Below are 27455 nucleotides of genomic sequence, written 5' to 3' on the forward strand. Positions count from 1 at the left end.
TACAGAACAGATTGCAGTAGTGAACTTCCCTAGTCTTTAATACTTAACTTGTTTTTCAAAGAGTCCATGTACAATTGCACTGGAACACATCTCTTGGGGAAGGGGGTACATCTGCCATCAATCCCTTAATAACTATTTGTTAAGAACACCTAGGGCACAGTGCTCTGTCTGGATATGTGGGACTAAGGCTAGGACTTCCGTGAGCTGGACGGCTAATTGAAGAGATATTTACTCATTGAAGGATAACAATATTAGAGGAATGAAAAATAAACACCATTGGAACAAGTTCCTTGATAGCCCATTTTATACTTTGGCTCATATAATTGTCAGGTTGCAGGACACCTAAGTACTCTTGAGTCTAATATTTTTTTCAACATAGATGCTTTCATTCATGCAAGGGCTCTGTATGTGAATTCACGGTGTGCAATGCATCACAGGGGCGTTTTCCCTTCCTCATTTCAAGGCAAAAGCTGGATGTGCGGGTCCCTACCCTGCGCCAGACACTGTTTTAGAAGCTAGGAACACAGCACTGAAGAAAAAAGATAATCTCTGCCATGATAATGAGGCAGACAGACAATAAACAAAATACATGTGTAAAATACAGAGTGTGTTGGATGGAGATATGTACCTCAAAGGAAGATGAGGCAGAATAGGGAGACCCACGGAGGGGGGTTAATGTTAAATAGTGTAGTCAGGTCAGATTTCACAGAGAATATTACATGTGAATTCAGCAAGATTTTAGGATCTAAACCCAATAGTCTCAGTAACCACAGAAAACAGTTACAGTAAAAAGTGTCCTGATTGACAAAGGGAGGTCGGAAGAGATAAGAAATGGGACACGGGAGATGTGGCACTTTACTATGGAGAATGCGATTTCAAATTTCAAGTAACTTCCTCAGTTTCAGCTTCAGGTTCTTCTTTAGCAATTATTTTAGTCAGTCCACAAACATTTCATTTGCTTACCTAAGAAGTGTCCCTACGGTTTCATTAAGAGCCCTTTTTTGAAAGCACATGTCTTCCTAAAGGTGAGGATGGCTGTGTGGGTATTTGCTGAAATCAACACAACTCTGGATGATTTTCTGGCAGCCAAATTGAGCTGAAGAGAAAATTAATCACAGCGTGGGAACAAGAAAAGTTATAACTGCTCTGGAACTAACATATGAAACCAAGCCAACCTCACATCGTTTGTTCTGAAAACTTGGAGCATGCCCATATACCTCACAGGGGTAACAGATGTGATTCTGGATTAGAAAGTGTGATGTTAGGGTAGGAAGGGGTTTAGGAGATTCTGATTTCTTTCTTGGCTCCACAATATTTCATCTCTGGAGGCCAGTGACTGCATTTTTCTGCTTTCAGTCATCCCACCGTGGGGACAGGGTCAGCAGCACCTGTGTGCCGTAATGGCAAGCCTGACCTCATCCCTTCGGACATAAATTGATTATTTAATATTAAAATAATAATAGCTGACCCACAGAGAACACTTAATCTAAGTGCCAAACCTATTCTATATGATTTTTATGTATTTATTCATGCAATCCTCCCAATAATACTGTGATCACTGCCATTTTATAAGAAGGAAACTGAGGCACAGATGGAGGACTAGCTCACTCAGGTCACACTGCCCCCCGTGTCTCTAAAGCTGTGTCTTCTCTGGCTATACTTCCATCCCTCCCGCCCCCAAATCCGAAACCCACCCTTGCACATATTTTCCCACTCCTTTTTCCTATCTCTTGTTCATCATCAGTTATAGGATCCTTTTCACTTTATTTTGATTTAGTGTTGTAAATATCATAAATACTCTGTAAATACAAAATAGACCAGCAGGTCTCAAACTTTTTGGTCTCAGGAACTTTTTACTGTCTTAAAAATTATAGAAGACACCAAAGAGTTTTTGTTCATCTGAGTTATATCTATTGATATTTACCATTTATTAAGTCAAATAAAAGAAATTTCAAAAAAATGTCTGGAGACATTTTGGCTGTCACTGCTGGGGGTGTTAGGGGGGACAAGCTGGTAGTATCTACTGGGTAGAGGCTGGAGATGCTGCTAAACATCCTACAGTGCATAGGACAGCCCCCCGGAAACTAAATGTCAAAATACTTGGCTCAAAATAGCAATAGGGCCAACCTGAGTTAAGTGAAACTGGCTTTTTGTTTGTTTGGTTTCTTCCCTGCAAACACGTGGTGGTGAAGAAGACGATGAGTACATTTTGGTGCCACTGTCTTGATCTGTGCTGAGGCACTGGCAGTTTTACCCATCATCACTTTTGTCTTTTCAGTGAAAATGTCAACACAGTGAAAAAGGTCAATGATGTGTGAGTATTAGTGTGAAAATAGCTTGGACCTCGCAGATCCCCTGAAGGGGTCTCAGGGGTCCATGGACCGCACTGAGAGTTGATGAACTAGAATCAAGGGTCAGCAAACTGTTTCTGTAAAGAATCAGAGAGTAAATATTTTTGGCTTTATGGGCCATGTGGTATCTGTTATGGGAAAACAGCTACAGACAATAAGTAAATGAACAGGTGTGGCTAGATTTGGCTCACAGGCAGTGATTTGCCTTGGTCATACCATTCATTTTTTGTGTGTTGTTCATTTTGTTTGTAAAATACTGCTACTACTATCTCATAAAACGCCTCTGTTATTCTTTGTGAGGATAACAGAATGTAAATCAGAAAGCGGCCAAAAATGAAAATGTGGGTGCCTGGTTATGGTGATGATTGTTTCCCTCTATTAAGCATCCACTATGTCTCAGGTACTTGGCATCTGCTTCCTCACTTAATCCTCATGACAACCTTGCAAAATGGTAACAGGATGAAGATACTGATAAGAGGGCCAATCACTGGACCAAGATTACACTGGTAATAAGAGTCTTGGTAGCAGAGACAAGAGTGAATCAAGACCTGCCTGATTTCAGAGTTTGAATATTTCCACTTTGGTTAGGCTGAAAAAGATGGCTTAGTCCAGCCCTGTATGCTGCTACCTTCCTGTCTTCCACCCACAGCAGGTACCAGCAACTGATTTCAGCGTTCTCTGCTGAACTTTCCCAAGACCCTTTCTCAACGCTATGCTCCTTGTGAGAGGGTCTGAACCCTGGCTGTATGTTAGAATCACCTGGGAAGCTTTTAGAACAATTCTAATGCCCAATAATTCCCCTCTCCCCCTGCCCTCGCCCCAGTTTCTATTTAATTTCATTGTGATGGGTGGGGTCCAGGCAGAGGAATTTTTAAAACCTCCCAAGTAATTCTAATATAGAGCCAGGGCTGAGAATCACTAGTCTATATAGAGTACCAAATCTCTGGAAGTTTGAGAATTTGCTGATTTTAGGAAATGTGGATTTGGTCCTAAAATCCACACTTTTCTCTCTGTCCTTTACCAATTTACAAAAGAGTTAAAGAAAATAATTTATTTTGCTGCCTGAATGAAAATATTTTATTTCCTGGGCATCTGTTATTCTTGCTTTTTTACTGGGCCATTTCACTGTTATTTTTTCATAATTCAACCCTTAGACGTCGCCACACACCAAAAAGACACTTGCAAGGGGCATTAGGAATGTAAATCAAATGAGCTTATTGTTAATGCTTTCTCAGTGAAGCTTTGCCAGGGACACCCCAGCCTTTACTTAGGAGCCCTCAGAAGCCTGAGCGGGGCCAGCAGTTGCTTGGTGGTGTATTTATTCCATGAGCCTCTTTCCTAATGATGGTGGGGTTACTAGCTTCAGAGCAAGAGTTGAAGGGTTAGTATGGGCCCCTCCTCCACCTCAATTCCCTGGCTTCAAGAAACTCTAGAGTAGGGGAGCCAACTCTTTCTGATTGGTCCTGGAATTTTCCTGGTTTTGTCATTGAAGGTCTCAAATCCTGGGAAACCCTTCAATCGAGGGCAAATTGGGACAGTTGGGCACCCTACTCTGGAGTCTGTGAGAAGGTGGGAAATTATTTCAGCTCAGAGAACTCTGCTAGACAGCCTCACACTGCTGGTGAATGTGATGATATATCACTGTCTCTCTATGTATATGTGTATGTGGGTGTGTGTGTGTTGTGTGTATGTGTGTGTTTGTGTACAAAGAGTCGATTATTATTATTCATAGTAGCTATGTTCTATAAAGTCACTTCGAACACTGAATTAGCAAATACTGAAGCATTGCTTCTAGAGCAAATATAGGGGTAGGTTCCTGAAAGTCTCCGGTCACCCATTTTCATCAACTGATCAATACATAACCTTGTTTTATGTGTGTTTCTATCTAAAGATGTCTTCAGATGAATGGATAAAGAAGATGTGGTACATATATACAATGGAATATTACTCACCCATAAAAAGGAATGAAATTGGGTTATTTGTAGAGACATGTATGGGCCTAGAGACTGTCATACAGAGTGAAGTAAGTCAGAAAGAGAAAAACAAACATTGTATATTAATGCATATGTGTGGAATCTAGAAAAATGGTACAGATGAACTGGTTTGCAAGGCAGAAATAGAGACACATGTAGAGAACAAATGTATGGACACCAAGGGGGGAAAGCCGGGGGTGGTGGTGGTGGGATGAATTAGGAGATTGGGATTGACATATATACACTAATATGCATAAAATAGATAACTAATAAGGATTTGCTATATAAAAAAAATAATAAAGTAAAATTCAAAAGAAAAAAAATAAAGATGTCTTAATTGATACAGATCGTTAATTCATTAAAATTGAACTCACAGCTAACAGCGCTATAACTCATGCCTGAATGCAGCCTACATAACACACGAATTTTCTCCATAAGGTGCATCACAGCCTTCTCACACTTGGGAACACTAGAGAGCACTTCAGCACTAAACTTGTGGACATTTTAAGCAATGAAATCACCAACAAAGAGCACAAAGATTAGACTGTGGCACTAAATAGACCACGAGAAGAACAGACACTTGTTTACAGAGAGAGGGGAACTGAAACAAGAAGGCAGAGCATTGCCTCGTTCAACCCCAGCTGGGAACCTGTGCAGTGGGCACTATTCTGTGCATGTCTGTGAGTGACCTCACAAGCACCTTGAGTATTGATTTGGGGTTACAAACACAATTTAGAGACTAGGGTGAATTTTGTGAATATAAAATCAGTGAGGTCGATAGAAAGATAGATAGATAGATATCAATAGATAGACATATAGACATGTAGATAGGTGGATCGATTAATCAATCTTGGATCTTTGTGGACCTCCTATAAAAGAAAATTATCTTCTTTTACCTTCTGGTCAGAATTGAAAGATATTCCAAACTGCTTGGCCTGACTTTCCATTCAGCCATCAGGAATGTGAGCTCAGCTTAACCAGGTCATATGGAGTTTGGTTTGAGTTTAAGTCTCCAGCTCATCTTGCCAGTTTCTTTCCTTCTACTTTTCACCACAGGCAGATTCTCTCCTTGCCTTTAAACTAATTGAAACATTCTTTCCTTAGTAAGTTACTATATATCCGAATCCACATGTGCTCTGTTTTTCACCCACATATTAATTCTTTTCCCCATCACAGATGGATTTGTATATATGACCCAACTTGGGTGTGCAGATTGAAGGCTGGCAACAGCCATTTGCTTTTTGCTTGCAGCTCAATTATTTTTTGTTTTTTATTTTTAACAACACAACCTCAAAATTTATTTAACAATTGGTAAAACTTCAGGGAAAAATAGATCAATGAATATTTTTAGTTGGAGATTTTAATATACTTCTCTCAAAATTGATAGTTAAAGCAAGTAACACACAAGTAGATATATCAAAGACCTAACCATATAATTAATACATTTGAGCTATTAGAAATATTTTTTCAATCCAGAACTAAATAGGATGCACATTCTTGTACACCTGAATTGAACACAATATTGTAAATCAACTTCAAAAAAATAGTATGCACATTCTCTTTGAGTATGACTGGAACAGCAACTCAGTTATTTACAGCAGAATATGAAAAACATGGTAACATGACATATTCTAAAATCCTTCTTTTCCTTTTTTGATTCTTCACAAAAAAAAAAAAAAAAAAGAAAAAAAGATGTTAGAATAATGCCATTCTTTTTTAAAAAAGGATCCATTTGGTTTGGAACACTGAATGAAGCTCTCCCTGAATGAGAATTGTAATTATGAGAAAGCCAAAGGAGAAACTTATCTGTAAATCCTTTTTTAATAGATTCTGATATGCTCGGAAAGACATTTATGAAGTGGTGTTCATGTTGGAGATACTGAGATATGCCTTCTTCTCGGAGCTATCTGTGGCTAGGGGTTGTTGCCATTTTAAAAGACCACCCCTAAAATCGTTTTCTCTTCTTCCATCTCCTTTAGCAACCCAGTTTCCATTAGAAACAGATGTCTTCCATTAGGGCAGACTGTTGGCTACTGGAAGCCCTTCCTCCCCTTCTCTTCCTTGTACCCTCCCACACGTCTTTAAACCAATTCAAACGTCACCTCTTCTGTGAAGTCCTCCTGAACTCTTCCAGCCAAAGTTGCTTGCACCTATCTCTGTGTTCCTCAGACCTCTGGCTGTATCTTCATGAGAACCCTGACATCTGTGCCTGCAATTTCTGTGTCACTGTCACCTTTCCCAGTGTGCCCCTCAAAGGCTGGACATGTCACGTTCATCTTTGTACCTTCGGTGCTTAATGTGTTGCCTGACATAAAGTTTATTATTGAAAATCACCACCAACACCCCAACACTCCTGACACGGCTCTGGAACCATGAGGTGGGGAAACCTCATGCTTTTCAGCAAAATGGGATTTGTTAAATCTTCCTACCTCCTTTTGGGGAATGGCTGTACTGATAGATTTTTTTTGGTATGGCTGGACTTATGTTAAGAAAAACTTGAGATGATTTTGGGCTTGGTGTTTTTATTAGCTATATAACTTTGAGCATCTTATTTAACCACTTTGAGCCTCAGTTTCTTCATCTATAAATTGGAGCTAGCAATTCAGTGGCAGATACTTTTGCTTGCCTGTCAATAGTCATATCTCATCCTATCACCTTCTTTCTTATTGGTAAAATCTCCATCCTGCCATAATGTGAAAATGACAGCTATTCAATTCCTCAGCCTATTCCTACTCAGGGGACGGGTATATGAGTTTATCCTGGGCATTTGGACTTGAGGTGAAGTTTTCTGGGATGAGAGATTGATGGAAAAGGTTTTTCTCCCAAATAAGAAGAGAGACATGGAAGGACACATGCCTTTTCTTTAATCAGACGTTGCTGTGTCTACATCGTGTGCTGCCTGGATCTGTGGCAGCCATCTTACAAGCATGAGGGCCAAGTCAATATACTGGGGAGGTGGAGACAAAGAGCCTTGTCACCAAGGGTTTTTGATGACATTTTGGAATTTTTGAAGGGACTTGGACCCATCGAGTCTTGCAAACTTCTTAAATGAGATGATAAATATTCTTATTATTGAAGCTGGCTTTAGTTTGATACGCTATTAACAAACTCAGCTGACACAAATTCTTCAAGACTTTGTTATGAGGAATAATGAAATAATACCTATAAAAGACCTGGCATAGAGCAAATGGTTTTAAAAAATGGTAGCGATCAATTGTTATTACAAGTATTATTCTTAATAAGATGTGATTATACTGGAAATATCAATGAGTTAAAAAATAAGCCATTTAGTAGAGGCCTATTGTTTTATTATATTATTGTTGTCAATACCAGCCATACTATTTGGCACATAGTAAATGTTTAATGTTTTTTTTTGACATTATGGAATATGTGCTGCACATGAAAGAATATGTATAAACATATTTAAGTAATGAAACAGAACACTGGCAATACCATTGAAAGCACTGGTGTGCCCCTCCCTTGTGCTTCTCTCTTTCTCTCTCTGAGTACCTCCCTTGCAGAGAAATCAATATCAGGTTTTAAAAGTCATTTTTAAACAGTGGGAGTCCCTTTGAAACATGTAAAGTTTTACTTACTGGTGATGTATGACTCCTGGTCCTATTCTACTGGAAGACTTTTGGTCCCTCCTATTCTGTTGTCTGTTCAGAGTTTGAGATATTAACCTTTAAAATAAAATTTTAAAGATTCTATTGACTGATGAGTTTATAGTCACTCTTTTTAGAAATTCCAAATGACTGAGTCCAGTTCATTAGAGACCTGCTTTTCTGTTGGATTTAACTGGTCTGTCTGTGTAACGTGCAAAGTTTCTCCATCCCAGTCCCTGCTCAGGCCTCTCTGAACTGCACCCACCCTGAAGATTTATAGCTCTTTCTGAGACACCTTCTAGCAGCAGCCTAAGTTGTTCCACTGCCTAAAATTTCCCCTTGAAACAATGAGTGTTTGGCTTTCCAGAGGCTTCCTTTACTGCTTGGAAAGTACAATTGGTGAGTAAGACACTAGCAGGGCAAACAAAAAGAGTATTGGCTGTTTGAGCTGTTGATAAGTGTGAGAGATTTTCTTTGGATACATATTCCCAGAGGAAGTTCCACCCTCAGAGAACAGAAAGGTGGCAGTCCCATGGAAAGCCCTCCCAGCTGAGCAGAGGCGGGTGGTGGTGTGGTGGTCACAGAGTGTGCTCAGAAGCTCCTTCCTGTGTTTGAATCCTGGCACTGCCACCAGGCAGTCATGGACCTTGGGCAAGTCACTTAACTCTCCAAGGCTCAGTTAATAAAACAGATTAATGGGCCCGCCTCATACAGTGGTTGTGAAGATTCAGTGCGTTAAAAACAAAGCATTCAGAACAATGCCTGGCACAGGGAAACGCTAAGTAAATGTTAGCTATTATTGTTTCAGTGTCGAAAATCCTAAATGTAAATGCAGACATATCTAAATTATCACCAAAACTAAAATAAGCTGTCTCAGAAGCCATATATCCCCTTAATTTTTCTGAGTTAACTTATTTTGTGAATTGATAAAGGTTTGGAAGTTCTAGAAATGTCCAAAACCCCAATACCTGCTCAGTAAGCAAATATGGGCCACTGTTTCAGTAACCTGCGAAAAGGTTTACTTAGAAGTGAAATTTGCTCAACATTTTACCAAGAAAGCCTATTTCTCTTTTTAAAAATGTCACATGATTAAGTCAAAAGACTATATAACTTAAGGTTTTCTTAGTGACTTGAATCCTCATGATCTATCAATAGCTAGATCTTTTTCTCTTTGCAATTATTTCCCAGTCTTTCTCAATTTTTTCCTGTTTCTGAAGCAAAAATATTCTACAGTTATAACATTTTCAATCCCACAAAAAGTCACTGTTATTGAAGTAGACAAGGCAGTAATGGTCCAGTAAAATAAAGTCATCCAGTAATCTATAAATTGCAAGATAATTGTACAGTTAATAAATTTTACTCTTTAAAAATTATGCTACCCCCAGACAAGGATATGCTCTTCTAGCCTGAAAATACTAGCACAAAAATATACGCAAAATGCTTGCACAGTAAGTAGGCATCAAATGCTGTTAGTTTATCATGTTCAAAAGCTAAGATTCGATATTTTTTTTTAAATAGAACATTGAGAGAGCAAGCTGCCTGAAATCCTTTTTTGTGGAACGAAGTAGAGAATATATAAACAAAAACATTGTTAATGTCTCCTTAGGCAGATAATCCTCCAATTTTGAGCTGATTTTTATTTATTTATTTATTATTTATGGCTGTGTTGGGTCTTCGTTTCTGTGCGAGGGCTTTCTCTAGTTGCGGCAAGTGGGGGCCACTCTTCATCGCGGTGCGCAGGCCTCTCACTATCGCGGCCTCTCTTGTTGTGGAGCACAGGCTCCAGACGCGCATGCTCAGTAATTGTGGCTCACGGGCCTAGTTGCTCCGCGGCATGTGGGATCTTCCCAGACCAGGGCTCGAACCCGTGTCCTCTGCATTAGCAGGTAGATTCTCAACCACTGCGCCACCAGGGAAGCCCTGAGCTGATTTTTAAAATAGCATTCCAAAAAGTCATATTCCTCAATTCTTTCTTCTATCCTCTGATCATGCCTCAATTTTCTTTATATCAGCTTGGAGTTAATTGAACATATTTTTCTTCCCATTGATAAACAAAGCTCTACTATAATTTAAACAGATTTACATATTCTAAATGATCATTTAATCCAATGTAAAGGGAATAAGTTCCCATCCTTCCTTATTATTTTTGATTTAGTTTGCATGATTTCAGGAATACACAGTTTCTGTGGGCACATGGGAGAGTAATAAATCATGCCTAGTAAAACAATACTGCTTAGGCAAAACAATTAAAAAATGTAAGTCCCAGTAATAAAATTTAAGAAGCAGCTGATGAAAACAGATGTATCCTTTGTTTTGAATGAACCTCAAATTTTGTAACATGGCAAAAATTAAGAATCTACTGGACTCAGTTCAACTTTGTGCATTTGGCACAGAATGCTAAAGTAAACGCCGCCCTTGTAAAAAAACAAAACAAAAAAATACAAGGTATAATTTTTGTACTTATAAAGCAATTATGGCTTTTATTTAAATGTGGAACTTACTATGTCTTCCTCAAAGAGAGGTTTCAATGAAGTTGACTTAGGATTTAAAGTAGAAATCAGAGAATGTGAAAGGTAGCTTACTTTTATGTTTTGCTATTTGAGACAATAATGTAACCAAATAAATTATGTTTTTAGTATGATTGATTTTTTTAAAGGCCAGAAAACTATTTTTCCCTAAATAGCATTTGGTGTGGCCACATTTATGTCTGAAAACCCAAATCTCTCTTCATTTGTGCTGAGAGTTTATTTCCCAGCATCTTTTCTTTGCATTGACCCCCAAATACTTACAGACCTTAAAGCTTGTAGAAATCTATCTAATTTGAGCTTTGAACATAGTGTTATTTTGTGGGTTGATAAAAGATTTAGAGGTTCTACAGTTCGGATTTACTCTTTAAAAACTGGGGGCTTGGGAACTTAGCCTTTTAAAGGTAAATCTTTTGTGTGGGCTCAACGACTCAGAATGAATTATACGGAGCCAGAATTTCTTCTCCCACCACACCATGGTCCCCTCATGTAAATGACCTCTCATTGATTATCCCCAACAATGGTTCCACTATTTCTTTTGCTTCAATTAAGGAAACTTTTTGAAAGACCATTGGGGATTTTAGCATTGAAACACTTCTAGAGAACTCAAAGAAGCAGCCCATCTTTAACTACACAATATCTGTTTTGCAAATGTGGTATAATCACAGAATGATAGAAAAAAGTAACCACAGGTCTTCTGGCCCAATCATGGAAACCATTTTGAAGAAAGTTGCTTATTACGGGTCCAAAAAGAAAGAAAAGAAATAGGAAGAAAGAAAAATGAAAGGAAGAAAGAAAGAGAAATTGTGTTTGAACCTTTTGCCAGGAAAAAAAGAAAAAGTGCTTTGTGGTCATTAGAAAAGGAACAATATGGTAAGATTTAACTCAGTTGAACTATACATCAGCTACAATTGAACTTAACATACTTTACTCATTACATTACATAATTTACTCATTATACAATTAAATACAAGATGCCTATCTTTCTTTGCACCTACTTACTTTCAAAAAAATATCGCCAGGACGTTTTATTCATGGTAGCTGAGATGTAACTCCCAAAATACAAGTTAGACAGAAATACTTGGATAAATATTATTTCATTACTTATAGGGGAGAATGAAATGGAAAAATGCAGTCTGCAAATGTGACCCTGCCTGAGATTGTTGATTTCCTTAGCTAGGATAGTTTAAGTTTTTTTGCTACTTGCCCCCTATCCCGCCAATGCTCCCCTTTCTCGTTCCTGGATTTTGCCTTGGGTTAATTATTTCTGGTCTCATAGCAACTATGTTTTCATTGTGAACTGCCTGACTGCTTGCTGGAGGTCAGCAGGGCATAAATAAATAAGTAAATCAAAATATGCAAACAAACTGCAGTTAATAGGATGGGGGTTTGAAGGTATGTCTGGCTGGCCAGGATGTGCTCAGAAGAGAAGGTCTGACATGTAGTAGCTTGGAGGAAAAAATTACTTTCTAAATTGCTTTCCACTCACTTGTGAGCTCACCTTTATGTAAACAGTGGAAATAAAGCAGAACAGTGTTTTAGGATTTTTACATACGGTTGTGTTGAGATCTTGAATGGACTCATGTTTTGTCTTAGTCTATTTGGGCTTCTGTAACAAAATATCACACACTGGGTGGCTTGTAAACAACAAACATTTATTTCTCACAGTTTTGGAGACTGCAAAGTCCAAGATCATGGTGTTGGCAGATTTGGTTTTTGGTTCCATGGAAGAAGGGGGCAAAGGAGCTCTCTGGAAACTCTTTAATAAGGGCACCAATCCTGTACATGAGGGCTCCACCCTCAGGACCTAATCACCTCCCAAAGGCTCCACCTCCTAATACCATCACCTTAAGGTTAGGTTTCAACATAGGAATTGTGGGGATGGCCGTACACATTTAGACCATAGCATGATTTAATCTTGCCATTCCTCAGCAGAATAATAGAAGAGTCACCTCATTGTATCCATTGTTTCCATTTTATCTACTGTATGGGATATTAAAATCTATGCATTTAGCCTTTAAGGTAATTCTCACTTTCTAAAGTGGAGGAAGGTAGAATATTTCCTTCAGGAAATCTTTGTAACTTCCCATTTCCTCCCACTATCCTCCTTCCCTGACATTTAGTTTGTACTTACCAATCATGAAGGAGAAAGAGTTGGTCACCAAATAATGCTTAGGAATGTGGAGCTATCATAGAGAAGGTGGGCTCTGGGAAGTGTTTTGAAGGAGGAAAGGGACATTTGATTGAGATAGGGACCACCGTCACAGAAAATGCTACATACAGCTGAAGGAAGTTTGTCTTCAAAGAAGAAGGCAGCAGAAGGAAGAGCCAGAGAAAATGTAGACATCAATAGGAGCTTAGTATAATCCAGGGATTTCTAAAATCAACCATACTAAGTAAATAAAGATTTCAGTAATGGGAGATAGTTAAGAAAGTGTTTGTCTTCCACTTCTCTGGGTGAACTGCCAGATATTTGAAACTCTATGGGATCTACATAGTGCTGAAGTTGGGAAATCTACAGTTCTGAAAACATTTTCCAGACACCTTAAATTTACTAATCTTAAATAACAACTATTTCTTTATCTACTCTAGATTTATTTATTACTTAACAAGGAATAAATTGATGTCAAGATACCCTTCTCAGTGTAATTTCTTTTGTGTTATATACATGTAGATAACAAGACTCATGCTGGTTAATGCTAAGAACTATAACATGAACATTTCAGTGTGACAGTCCATTGCTGATCAGCCAACTGTCAGATACATCTTTTCTTAGGGGCTGTGAAACAGCACCAAGTTCCCCATTCCTATTCACTACAAAATAAAATCAGGCTTACAGTTTTTGATAAATAAGGCAGAGAGCTGAAATGTTAATATCAGCTCAAATAGTATAGTTATGGCTATGCAACAAAATTCATCTACTTTCAAGTGCTCTCCTCATATTTTTTGAGAGTACAATTATTAAAAAAACCTTTACATCATGGTGATACCATCTCTGTGTCAAATCCTGCTAGGGGTTTTGGGGATGCTTCCAGATCCTGGTTGAAAAATGATGAATTGAGTAACAAGGAAAAAAAAAAAAAAACTTAAGCAATAGGAAAATCTTGTATATATCCCCTATGTTATTTAAAACTGTTAATTAGGAACACTCTCCCCCCATCCTCCCCCCATTGCCACCTCATTTTCCATAGGAGTGGGGATGGGGTGAGGAATTCTAGGAATGTTAAACAGGAAGCGTCAAAGCCCAGTGAAGGATCATTTCTAAGTGAAGAAAAACCAAAGCCCCTTCCAACAACACAAGAGCTGAATTTTATTTAACTTTGCACTCTCTACAGTGCCTTGCACACATCAGATGTGTGATAAATGCTCAGAAACTGTATAACAAATAATGCTTGATGTTCCCTGGGTTTCTGTTTACCCTAACATTGTCAAAGATGATCATTTTTAAAGGTTATTGATTTATTTACATTGAAACAAATGGGTCTTACAAAGAAACCTGCGGGGGTATGGCTGTGTGTGTCTATAAACATACATGAATCATGCATGCATATACATATGTGGGCATGCCCAGACCCCCGGGGGGATCCTATAGCAGATAAGCCCTGTGGGGCCTGGATCCTTGAGACCACTGCCTCTTACACTTTCATGTGCACACACATCACCTGGGGATCTTGTTAACTTGTAGATTCTGATTCAAGTTCCCAGTGGTGCCCAAAGCTGGGGACCACACTTTGACCACCACACAGAAAGGAGACCAACAGAACCTGAAAACCAGTAGCCACCACCCATGACTGGAACCCAATGTCTGTGATGTTCCTGGTCTTCCTCACGACCTGCCATGTCATCAGCTGCCGTCTACTAGTACAAGACCTGTACTAGTGTCCAGGTAAGTTCCAGTCTCTATGTAACAGCTGGTCAGCAAGTATTTGTGGCCCACATGCTAGGAGCCACAAATACAGTTGCAGTGCAGGGATGAGCAGTGCAGGGAAACAAGGAAATGTAAGGTATAGTGTGCCCTCTTTCAGAGGGCTTAGAGTGGGTTGGGAGTGTGTGGATTCATACACCAAGCGAATAGAAGGCAAATGCAACCAGAAGAAAGTCAGGTGCAGACTCCACATTACAGCTGTACACTCTCACATGCTCAGAGCAGGGAAGATGGTGATGGCCTGGGAAGGTATGGAAATGACTTTTTCTTGGATTGGGCTCCCCAGAAACAGACTCTGAGATGATTTATGTGCAAATCATCTATTTGGAAACTGCAGCAGATGAGTACAAGAGGAGAAGAGTGAGGCAGAGAAGGGAAACAGCTCGGAAGGGATGCCAGGAGATTCTAGGGAAAGGGTTACCTCATTCGAGGGGTGACAGAGTTGGGGTAAGAATACGCCCATCATTGGTTGAAGGCTGCTAGTGGGGCTGGGGGTGACATTCGTCACATATCCATCCTGCCATGCATGTCAGCAGGGTGGCTGGTAAAGTTGGGGAAAACCACAGACTCAGAAATGCAGATGCTGGCAGTTGAAGGGAAGCAGGAGAGAGATGGGCCCCTGGGGCAAATGGTTTGAGTTCGTTCCCTGCGGACAGATACTCCGAGAAGGGAATAACAGGACAATTGAGAGAGGAGGCTGGGCCCTGCCCAGATAGAAGATAAGAGACCACATATTCCTCATTCTCAAAGTCAGGAGACCTCCCCAGCTACACATGCAGAGAAAGGCTCCTTGGAGGTCAAAAGGGGAGTGATACCGAGTGGCCAAACCTACACATAGGCCTCTTCCGTGGACTCCACCTTGGCTAAGAGATGTGCGTGCACACATGGGAAAATCCTGAGCTATACCAAATACGCACTCTGAACCAGGCAGATCAAAATGATCGGCCAAAGGAAACCCGGAAGAAATGCCCCATAAAAGTGATTCAAACTGCCACGAGGGCGTGACTCTCTGAGCCTGCCCGTGTGTCTATCCACACGTACTGTACTCATTTTTCTCCTAATAAACACTTTACTTGTTTCACTACTTTCCGTCTTTGTGGGAGTTCTTTTTCTGCAAAGCCGTAGGGCCAGGGTCTTGTCACTGACCACTGGTCTAGCGGCTAGGATTCGGTGCTCTCACGGCCGCAACCCGACATCAGTCACTGGCCAGGAACGGAAACCCTGCTTCAAGCCGCTGCAGGCCGAGGGCACCAGAGATGAGAAGGAGCTGGCTTACGCTGAAGTGATTTAAGTCTAAGGGCTACGGGCAGAGCAAGGTCTGTGCTGTAGCCTTAAAAGAGCGGCAGGATTTGAGCTGGAATTAGCAACTGCTTTATCCTCTCAACCCACCTGCTGCCAATGCCAAGCTGTCCTTTCTGATGAATCCAGGATTCATTCACATCTTAAGCTCAAGCCTAGAAGGGCAGTCGCTAAGTGGAAACTTTATGCTTTCAGTGGCGCAAGCACAGGCCTGCTTCCTCACAGACACCAGTGTAAGAAAGGCAGAAGTCCCCTCTGAAAAGAGGAGACGAGGTCTGTGGGGACCAGGCTGACCATCCTTGGGGTTCAATCCTGAGGGGAGACTGGTCAAGCAGAGGCCCCTTCTAGGCCTTGCCAAGCTCTCCCCTCACAGAGGCACTGAGAGCCCCTTGTGGATTTGGTCGGTTGGCCTAAATTACAGTTGATAATTACAAGACATGGTTGAAAATTGCTGCAACATGTAACTTTTGTAACCATTACTATCCTGCATTTGTAACTATTTGTGGGGACTGTTTGTCCTTTTACCAGGCTCTTTAGTTTCTGGGGAACTCTGAGGTACACAGTATTCATTTGCTTGTCTACACAATAAAAGGAAACAAAATACTGTTCCCAGGTGACCTGGACACCAGTGATGAATAAGTTTGGAGAGAGAAGGTAGAAAACAGGAACTGTCTGCTAATCAATGAGGACTTTCCATCATCTGGAACCAGTCTACCATCCAGCCTCATCCCTCTCCCCTCCCTCCATTATCCAAGCACTTGAAACTCTTCATGGTTTCCAGAAGGCTTTCCCCCAGCTGCTTGCCATTGCACCTGCTGTGTCCTCCCATGAATACTTTCCTCCTCCTCCCCTCACATAATCCTATCATACAACAAGCCTCACTTAGAACACGCTTCCAAACTCAGCCACACAAGGTGAGTTGTTTCCTTCTTGATCCAGTTCAGAAATCAGTAGTAACAGGCACCAAGTTAAACTCTAATCATCTGTTTGTACATCTCTCTTGCCCCCCATTCACTGTGAGCCCCTCTAGGGCAGGGACCATGTCTTTCTCCTCTCTGTGCTCCCATCACCACCAGCACTGGGGTTTGCACCCAGAAAGAATCAGCGACTCAACCCTATATCATTGAGGAAGGCTATGGAAAATCAGCTCTGTTATGTGAAAGCATATCTTGTATATACTTAAAGTTTTTTTTGTTCTCTTTACACTTTGCGAGAGACTTATTAATATCATTTACAATTAGCATGTACCCTTTTTACAATATAAAAAACAATAAAGCTATTTGGCACTTTGGAAGAAAGAATCTTCCCCGATGATGACAATTCTGTAGTATGAAGTAGCTGCCGGCTGGCACCAACCAAGGCTTCCCCAAAGACACTGAACCTACCAAAGTTTTAACTAAATTCCCCACCCTTGGGGAAATTGTGGTTTTAAAGTCACAGGTCCTTCCTCTTGTGGAATGGCCCCTAGAGCCTTCAGTCTTGATTTCCAAGTTAAAGGTGCATAGCATCCATCCAGCTCCTATTTCGCAGGATGTTTTTCCACACAGTCAGGATGAGGACAGTAATGTGGTTCTCAGTTGCCTTTGTCATTCTTTTCCTTTTCCTCCTGAAAGTGTTTTTGTGGAAGGCCTGCCGGATGTCACAGAAACGCGACCTGGGCAAGCTGTGTGTCACTTCTCTACTTGAAAAGTGTCCAAGACTCTGAGCCCAGAGAGGATGTCATAAACACACCCTGGTGCTTGGCCAGCATATTCCAGCCAGTTAGGAAAACAAGGCAGAGGGCACAGGATTTCACACCCACCCTGGCAGTGGCCGCACTCCGAGGGCATGCCATTTGATTCTTCACAGGTGCAAACTGCTGGTCTCCAGCTAAGGAAAACAACTGGCCATAGCATCCTTCCACGTACTATGAGACCATGTGCAAAGAGCAGTTTAGGGCATCTCTGTTTCCGTCACATAGGTCGGCTGCCTTGCGGGTCTGGCATAGGGCGGGGGAAACACAGCTATGGAGGGTGTGCTCCGTAGTAGTGTGTGCCTTCTAATGAGATGAGGTCCCGGTGAGGATGGGACTATTAAACTAAAATTGCTTCAGTTCGTTTACTTGAGACTTAGGTAGATGGACAAAACACATGAATGCAATTTGTCCTCTCAAAAAAGTCAAAGCCATTCCAAAAGAAGTCTCTTTTGCATGTGGACCCACATTAGGAAAGAGGGTTGTAATAACTGCAATACCCAACCAAGGGGGCTGAGACCACTTGCATGGCTCAGAGAGTCTAATGAGTGAAGAAAATAATGAAAAAAAATAAAGCCTCTGGAATTGAAGCATTCTACTTCAGTTCTTCATGGGCAAGAAAAGTCAATCTGGCCTGGATTTAATTTAAACCACTTCAGATTTAGTTAATGAGAGTTTTTAAAAAAATTGCTGCAAACTTATTTGAGCTGTTTTTATAGGTGGGGAGCTGGGGACCACCTGCCCTTTATGGAAAGCAATGCACTTCCAGTGCCCTCAAGAAAACAAGGCTTATTTTAAATTATAAAAATTTTTACAAAATGTGGCTTTATTATTGTTTTTGTTACTTTTATTCCCCTCAGGAATGGTGGTCTACAATATAAATATAACGCAGATATACATTCCACTCTGAGAAAAAAAATTCATATACACCAGTTATTTCCTAACAAGGAAAGAAGATACAGCCAGTCCCGCTTTATACCTTTGATGGTACATGCAGTACCTCATTCCTTTTATTTCTGTCCTTATTTTGACTTGTCCCCCACATACCCATCCATTCAGTCTCTTTCCCTGAGGCACACCATTTACTTGTTCCTGTCTTCCCTGATTTCAGTCTGTTTGGCTTAAGTTTCAGTCTGTATCCAAATAAACGCAATGAGAAAGCCTTGGGCACCACTGAGGAAGGAATAAATTGCTGATATTTATCGAATGTTTACCATTTGCCACAAACTGTTCTCCATGGTTTAACTCATTAAATTCTCACAACAAAACTACGAGGTAAATAATGTTGCTATTCCTATGTTACAGATGAGGAAACTCAATCAAGAGAGGTGATGTAACTTGCTCAAGGCCACACAGTGAGTGAGGATGCAAACCAAGGCGGTCTGACTCTTAAGACCACCCTCTTAGCCACCACACTGTATGGATGTCCCCACGGGCAGCAAGATCATTCATGCAATGCGTCCTTACACAGACATATCCTAGGTGGTGATCACTGCTCAGTCTACAGTGGTGAATGCTCCTCCTGGGAGCTGTACTTCAACCGGTTTGCTGCCTGCTGAGCTCTCATATATAAAAACCTCTTTTCTTTCTTTCTTTCTTTTTTTTTTAAGATTTTATTTTTTGATGTGGACCATTTTAAAAGTCTTTATTGAATCTGTTACAATATTGCTTCTGTTTTATGTTTTGTTTTTTTGGCCACGAGGCATGTGGGATCTTAGCTCCCTGACCAGGGATCGAACCCACACCCCCTGCGTTTGAAGGCAAAGTCTTAACCACTGGACCACCAGGGAAGTCACTGAAAACCTCTTTTCATGATCCACTCAACATCATTTTTCTCTGATGTCACCTACCAAGAGCCGGGATCTTTTGGAATCACAGACAGACATGGCTCATCATATGCTTTCCGGTTAATAACGTCAGGTCTGCTGTCCAATTTATTGGACAATTTATTACTGAACATATCACAGAAGTGGGGTGAATCTTGGCATTATGAAGAGCCAGCTGTGTCCTTTACTGGACAGGGCCAAGGAAGGTACACCTCAGAGGCAACCACTCATCAGTTACCCTAGAAGTGGATAGATTTCTCTGCCCTTTGGTCCTTCTAGTTTCACTCTCCATCCAACATATGTACTTTGGATGCCAAAACACACCTGAAAATTGCCTGTGAGTCACCGTACAGCCTCCTATAGTGACACAAGCACCATGGCTATTAAGCATGGTTTCATTTCAAATTTGGGCAAAAAAAGATCCCTGAGGTAATTTGGGAGATAGAGAAAATAAGTATCTATAGGGTGTTATTTTTTGTTTTCTAGATACAACTTTCCTCTGCTTGGTTTACACCAGCAGATGGAAAGATTGTGACTGCTATCAGCTGCTGAAAACAGTCTGCCCACCCAGATGGGTGCTGATTTGAAAGAAAGGCACATGTGGTATGGTTCCCCATAGCCAGCCCTGCAGTTCCTATACCTGGCTTTATGCAGTCACAGAAGGTGGGGCAGAAGTCAATTAATAACAACATGTGTGATTGATTCCAGGCTGACTCCACCCCTGAGGCTACCCTGGGCCTGACAGCCCTACATCCCCTGGAGACTCCCTCTTCCTCTTAAGGATCAAACAATGCAGTTTGCTGGAAGGCAGGCAACAAGGGAGGGATAAACAGTAGGCTCCAATCAGTCACAGACTGCACATCTCAGAAGTTGAAGAAAGATACTCAAATCGCATTGGCTTTTCTGCATTTCCAAAATCTTTTAAAATCCTAGCAACAAAAATCATCTGATACTTGGAACCCCTGAATACAGCTGAAAATTTTACTCTGGTGTCAAAGAGAAAAAAATTTTAATTAAGTCAATTTTTAGATGAGACTGGGAAAGAGGATCCTAGGGCCTGAGATCACTAGGGTCCTGTGGCTGTCTCATCATTAACACCCTAAACATCTCCATGTCTCATGTCCCTTTATGTCACATAGACCAAGCTCTCCACACAGAAAACAGCTAGGCCTTTTTAGGGCAAAGTTCCTGCTGTTCTCTTTTTTTTGCAATGTCCTCCTCCATAGGCAGCCAGGAGCCCATACTTGACTCCTGCCCTCATACCCACCTGGCAATGTACTTCAGTAACTCTCTGTTTCCTTCTGCAAAGAGGCTGGAGAGAAATAACCATACACGTATATCTTGCCTATTGGTTTTGGTCTTTAGGAATATGGCTCCGCAAAATTTTTAGAACATTGAACAGGTTTACTCAAATTAAGCAGTTAATAGCTGCTTAGACTACTAATTCTTGGGACATCTGAATTTTAGCATTCTTAAAACTAAAAGAAGGACTTTCAAAGGCTGATATTTTAGGCATTATTTCTGAGTAAAGGATCCTGACTAACATTTATAGGTAATTGTATCAGTCTGATCTTAAATGAAATGGAATAATGGAATCCAAGAATATCAGAGCCAGAAGGGCGGTAATCCAGTGTAAAGACATTATTTATTTTTGAGGAGAGAAAAGAGACCCAGAGAAACGAATGACTTGATGAACTGCAACAGAGACATTCTTTGTCCCCTGTCATTCTTTCTGTCCTTCTCTTTTGATTAGCTGGGCATATGGCCACCTAAATCCAGACTAGATGTTCCAGCCTCCCTTGCAGCTAGGTATGGTCATCTGCAGCTTTGTTTTATTTAGCCAATGGGCTATAAACAGTAGGTTGTGTTTGACTGTCTGGAAGAGTTCTTCTTCCCTTTCCCCTTCCTGCTGGCTGAAATGTTGACTTGATGGGTGGAGAGGAGTAGCCATCTGGGACCATGAGATAGAAGCCCTGTGCTCTTCGGTGTCCTCAAGGATAGGAGAGCAACAAAGGAGAAGGGGCCTGGGTTTCTGAAACACGGAGTTCTAGACGGACTGCCTTCTAGACTTCTTCATGTGCAAGGGAAATAGATGTGTATCTTTGTTTTTTTTATTTTTTTTTAATTTTTTTTTTTTATTTTTATTTTTAAACGGCTCTGCTGTCCTGCTAGCCATCTTTTTTTTTTTAATTTATTTTATTTATGGCTGTGTTGGGTCTTCGTTTCTGTGCGAGGGCTTTCTCCAGTTGTGGCAAGCGGGGGCCACTCTTCATCGCGGTGCGCGGGCCTCTCGCTATCGCGGCCTCTCTTGTTGCGGAGCACAGGCTCCAGACGCGCAGGCTCAGTAGCTGTGGCTCACGGGCCTAGTTGCTCCGCGGCATGTGGGATCTTCCCAGACCAGGGCTCGAACCCATGTCCCCTGCATTGGCAGGCGGATTCTCAACCACTGCGCCACCAGGGAAGCCCTAGATGTGTATCTTTGTTTAAACCATTGTTTTTTTGAATTTTTGTGTTACTCTTGACCACATCTAAACTGCTATATCAGTAGTCTGGAAAAGTTTTAATTGATTAGCATGACTTGATGGAGGAGGGCAGGATGGGTGATGGACAAGGCCTGATTGATTCTTAGTCTAAAAGATAAAATGCTTTAAATATGTTATGTCAAGGGATCTCAAATACTGATCCACAAAATGCTGCATCAGAATTACCCTGGCAGATGTGGGGGAGGGGTGTCTCATAAATCCAGATTCATGGGTCCCTTTCCTGTAGGTTTTCATTTAGTAGGTATTCTATGGGGCCCAAGAACTTATTTTGTTAAAAAAGTTCCTAATATAGTCCTGATATCCAGATACATTTGGAAAGTATTTGATCTAAAATTGCTCTCTGCTGAGGAGGTGAACCAGAAGCATTAGAAAAAATTTTTTTCTCTCCCAAACATAGATGCCTCCATGGGCACATGAGAATGAGAGATAGAGATAGAGATAGAGATAGAGAGAGACAGAGACAGAGAGAGAGAGATGACAGAGACAGAGACGAGAAAATATTCTGATATTCTGAATTTTGAAATAAGTGATCCCTCAGGCTCTTTGGACCCTCCTCACCTTCTCTCTGTACTCACCTGGAGTCACATAAATGTCACCTAATAGTCCTTTCTCTCTCAAGTTAGCCTTAGTTCAGATAAACCTACAGTGGCTAGTGTTTTTTGTTTGCTTTGTTTTGCTTTGTTTACAGATTACATTTTCTATGGGAGGTGTAGTCACTTTCAATGTGCATTACTACACATTAATGAATCATAAATGTATTTGTGACAAAAAGAACTACCACTTAAAGATTCCAAGGCCTTGCACATCAGAGGTTGAATATTTTGGTCCATGCAAAAATTCGCAATGTCAGCAGATTCAGTCAAACAGCTGTTGGTTACAGTTGGCCTAAAAGCACTTGGGCATAACAGCAGGTTCTCCTGGCAGCAAAGGCGATGGGCACAGAAACTGTTACCAGAAGGCAGATCATGGCAGGCAGAAGACATTCCAAACAGCACTGAACGGAAAGGGATTATACTAAGCAGCACGTCAGTACCGAGTAATCCTTTTACAAGAGCCACTGTCACATTCATAAGTACACACTGCTTGGGAGACCAGTTCTCCCACCTTCTTCTGGGAAACTAGAGGAGTAAGGCCCTCAACCAGGAGGAAGCCTGGCATTCACCAGGCTCTCCACAAATCTCAGCAGAAATCAAACAAAACAGATTGCTAAACTTGGTGAACTATGAAATCTCTTTTAAGAGTTGTACAATTTTGTATTTATCTAATAGGAAACTACAGTATAGGTAAGTGGGTGAAAGTAAAAGCTTTCCTCTATCAATTATATATTCGCTTTTATTTTTAAAAGATAAAAATCCTAAATCCCAATATGAAATCATCAGACAGACATGCATGTGTGTGCATACATGCATGCACACACCCTTCAGAACTTTAATTTCTGGAAATTCTTTCTTAGTTGCCTAATCCCCACAAGCTCTGGTGGCATCCTGTTGTCCCTTCTGAAAGATTTTATTATGCAAATATTTAGACTAGGACTTTTAAACATCCATGAACGTTTATTGCACTCTCCCAAATAACATCATGCAGAGGGCTCAAAACATATTGAGTCCAGGCACTTATTGACAGGATAGCTATGGGTTCTCATTAATAGGCAGTCTCTGAGACCTAACTCTGTGTTTACTGATGGTCTCCTGATTGACCAGAATTGCAACCAGAAATGAGATGAAACTCTTTTACTGGTTGCTGTTATTATAAAGTGGTCTTGAATCTGTCATAGTGCTCTTTCCATTGTAACCCTTCGCCTTCCTCAGTGACACTCCAGCAATGAAATCCTCACTTCCTGAACCTTCCACATAACCCTGCTACAATGTGCCCTTGATCCAGAGGCTGCTGTCCATGAAAAAAAAAAAAAAAAAGAGAGAGAGAGAAAGAAACAAAACTCTTAGAAGTCTCAGGACAAATTTGTAGGTCGTAGAGCTCCTATGGATTAAGTGCCAATGGAATTTAGGGAAATGAAGAGAAAAAAACCCATACTTACTTCATCCACATGCCCAACAGCTCCATAGATTCTCGCCATTTGTCCAATGAGGTAGGGGAATCTCTCAGCAATCTCTTTCAGCATTGGAAGAAAACTGTTCAAAGCCACTGGCTCGTAGCCTGCTATCTCTATGAGGATGCTTAGGATGATGTCGTTATGGGTCGAATCCTTCAAATGCCCGATTAGGAAAGGAATACACTTCTGAACCACCTACAGAAAGAAAGGAGAAGAAGAGGGAAGAAAGAGAAACAAAGAGGAAATTAAGTCAGAATCAATCTAATATTTTTTGTATTCAATCTGAACTCAACACATTCTGAGATTATTACTCTTGTTGGAACTCAAACAAATCTCCCAAGTCTGAAATTTAAAATTTACAATAAAATTTCAGAGGCTTCAGTTTCTTTTGCTTCCTCTTTAAATCTGCACTCTGCCATTGAAGAGTAAAGGCTGCAAAATGCTTAAATGCTTCTATTCATAAGTCAAGTTTTGATGTGTTATGTCCTTATTGGTAGTGTTACATTTCCTCCAAACCACCCTGAAAGCTTCAATTTTTAATTTTAATTTTATTTTTGGTGCTCATATACAATAGAGTTTTCCTAAAGACTCACGGAAAACATTATCAAGTAGTGTTCTCAGAAATTGGTTGTGCTGTCCATTATCAACTGTGCTGCATATATTGAGAAGAATGAATTTGACCACTAATTAAATTGAATCGAAAAGCATAGATGGCATTAAAAATATTTACTGAATACCTACTATGTACCCAGAACACCTAGAGATTCCTAGAAGTTAGGATACTGGCCAAAATTTTTAACATGGCCTACATACTCAGTCCCTACTTGCCTACTCCTTAGACATCATCTTGGACACAACCACCTTGCTCTCTCAACTTTAGTAACAATGGCATTTTTTTCTCTCTCAAATTCCTCTCACCATAGGACCTGTGCACATATTATTCCCTCTCTGTAATAAGGTCTTCTCCACTACCTCATTTCATCAGTTAACTCCTAATTATCCACAGACTATCAGAGAGTTTCAATTTAAAGGACAATATAAGTATGTAAGAGATCCTTGACGATGACTTTAATCAGAGCCTTCAAACTGGAGAAATATGGTGTGGAAATATTTAATAATAAAAGTAAGAAAGCAGGAAAGAGCTCTTCCATTTTCTTCAATTTTCCATTTGGATCGCAAAAATGTAATACGATAAAAAATTATTAAAGTAAAATAATTTGTACCATATTCTCAATATCCTAATCTTTCTTTCTTAATTTTTAATGCTTTTATCAATATAAAGATGCAATAATTTGTATTAAGGAGAATGTGACTTTTTTGTGGAATAAAGTCTCTATGTTAACACACAGACACATTGCATACTGACGATTTAATGAATTGTTTTGTCTGCTAAAATAAAAGAATTAGAAAGGACAACCTGTGGAAAACTGAACAAAGAAGTACAAACTATTTACCCATCCATACTTCTACTACGTTTATTTCTTTTGTTTGTTGTTGGTTTGCTGTTTTGGTAAGGGAGATTTGAAATGTAGATGCCAGTATTAAAACTGAATCTGATGCACAGCTCAATTTGCTGAACTCACCTCCTGCCCAAACCCTGCTTTTCCCACCTCTCTAGCCCCAAGTGTCTTCTTTCCCCATAAATGACACAATCATCTGACTGCTCAAGCCAGCAGTCTGGGAATCATTCTTGACAACTGTTTTTCCCTTATCAGCAGCTTCATCCAAGCAATCACCAAGTCCTATCGATTCCACCCCCCAAGTATCCCACAGATGGGTCCACTTCCCTCCATGTCCATTCATCTATCCATTCATTCATTCACAAATATTTATGGAGTCCTTCCCATTTGCAAGGTACTATTCTAGGTGCTGGAGTTAATGTTTCTAACAAGTCTGACAGGTTCCTGCCTTCATGGAATAATTCACTGTCTAGTAAAGGAGATACTTAGTAAAACAAATAGTTACAAAAGAAATACGTAATTATAAGTTTTAATAAATGTCACATAGGGAAAATACAGGGTGCTGTGAGACACAGTCCCAGGGCCCTGATTTACACTGGGGGTCAGGGAAGTCCTCTCAGCAGGGACATTTAAGCTGAGACACTGATCTAGTCACCCTGCATTTGGGTTATTCCAACAGCCTCCTAACTGTTCTCCCTGCCTTCAGTCTTGTCCATCCAGTACCTTCTCGACCTTGTGGCCACAATGGTGACCCTCTCCTGCTTAAAATACTTCACTAATTTCTCATTGCTCTCAAGCCAGAGGTTCACTATACCTTTTCTGAACTGACTCCTATCCATCTTCTACACTTAGCTCCTTACCCACCTATTCTACTGTCTCCCCATCCAGATCCCATCACATAACACACTTCCACCATGTTGGATTTTTAAAAAATGTTCTTGACCTGCTAAGTTTTCTCTTGTGTCTGGAATTTTACTCAGGTGATCCATTCTGCCTGTAGTTCTTATTGCCCCAAATTTGCTGGATAACTCCTTATCATTCTTGAGGCTTCAGATTAGCTATTATTTCCTTTAAAAAATCTTCCTCAACTCCTCTTCTCTTCCCCTCTCAGTCTCATGTCCCTGCTAAAGCTCCTACCCTCACACTTCCTTCTCATTGATGTTCTAGTGTCTGCCTTGCAGACTGATTGAAATCTCTACAAGGTCAAGAATCATTTCCATTTTGTACCTGTGAATGTATACTCAATGCCTAGCACAGAGTCTGGCCTGAAAGTGAGTCAATAAATATTTAAGGAACAAATAAAAGGCAGATCTAAATGATTTTATAGGGTAGTTTTTGGATAACCCCAACTCCCACCCCACACCATAGTACTTGAGTAGTTGTACATAATGTTTAAACATATATACTACCATGTGTCATATACAACCTAACTAATACGGACATAAAAGAAGATAATTTTGAGATCACTAGGATCATCCTGTGTATAAATTTAAACTTGATATTCATATCCAGTACTTGCGGAGAAAAGGACAGGGCTAGTTTCTGGTCAATGGCACATATGAATGAACAGTTCAGTAAAGGCTGCCTGTGCACTGGGGTCGACCGTATGTCCTTTGGGAGAAACTATGAGAGGTCCCTGGCACCTATGGCAGAAGTGTCAGCCAGCTGCGCCGGGTCAGGGCAGCATACTTAACCTGAGGCTTTTAGAAATGGAAAACGCTTACACATTTCCTGCCCCATCCTACAGAATTCCATTTCCTCGTCCTTACTCTTCATGTCCTATCCCTGGAACACCAAGGTCTCTGTCACACGTGCTTCCAGTCATGACAATTTTATTTAAACTCCAGCCATACATCCCAAGCCTATAAAGAAAATTTTAAAAGGAAAAGAAAGAAAAGGGGAAAGGAAGAAAGAAAAAAGAAGAAAGGCAGGCAGGCAGGCTCAGGCAAATATATACTCCTGGGCAGAGTTGAATCCATAGAAGGAGCAAAGAAAAGAGAAGCCCTGAATAATGTGAATAATGTGAATGAATAAAGGCAGATATTTCTTGAAGTTTATCACTCACATTTAAGGGAAGTGGTGCTTTGGGCTTTAGATATTCTGGGATAAGGAGAGATTATATTTTCCAAACACAGGGCATTTCCTTAGATTGGTCTCTTCATGGTG

The 27455-nt window shown here is 40.5% G+C and overlaps 1 protein-coding gene across 7 annotated transcripts in view; it reads right to left on the bottom strand.

Moving 5' to 3' along the window:
* VEPH1 (ventricular zone expressed PH domain containing 1) overlaps positions 1–27455 on the bottom strand; it is a 292646-nt gene that overhangs the window by 190319 nt on the left and 74872 nt on the right. For all 7 annotated transcript variants that reach the window (XM_036850356.1, XM_036850354.1, XM_036850355.1 and 4 more), the window contains exon 6: positions 23815–24024. In XM_036850356.1, the coding sequence (XP_036706251.1) occupies positions 23815–24024 (210 nt within the window). The remainder of the gene's footprint in view (positions 1–23814; positions 24025–27455) is intronic.

Source organism: Balaenoptera musculus, chromosome 4, assembly GCF_009873245.2.
Source record: "Balaenoptera musculus isolate JJ_BM4_2016_0621 chromosome 4, mBalMus1.pri.v3, whole genome shotgun sequence".
Lineage (NCBI taxonomy): Eukaryota > Metazoa > Chordata > Mammalia > Artiodactyla > Balaenopteridae > Balaenoptera > Balaenoptera musculus.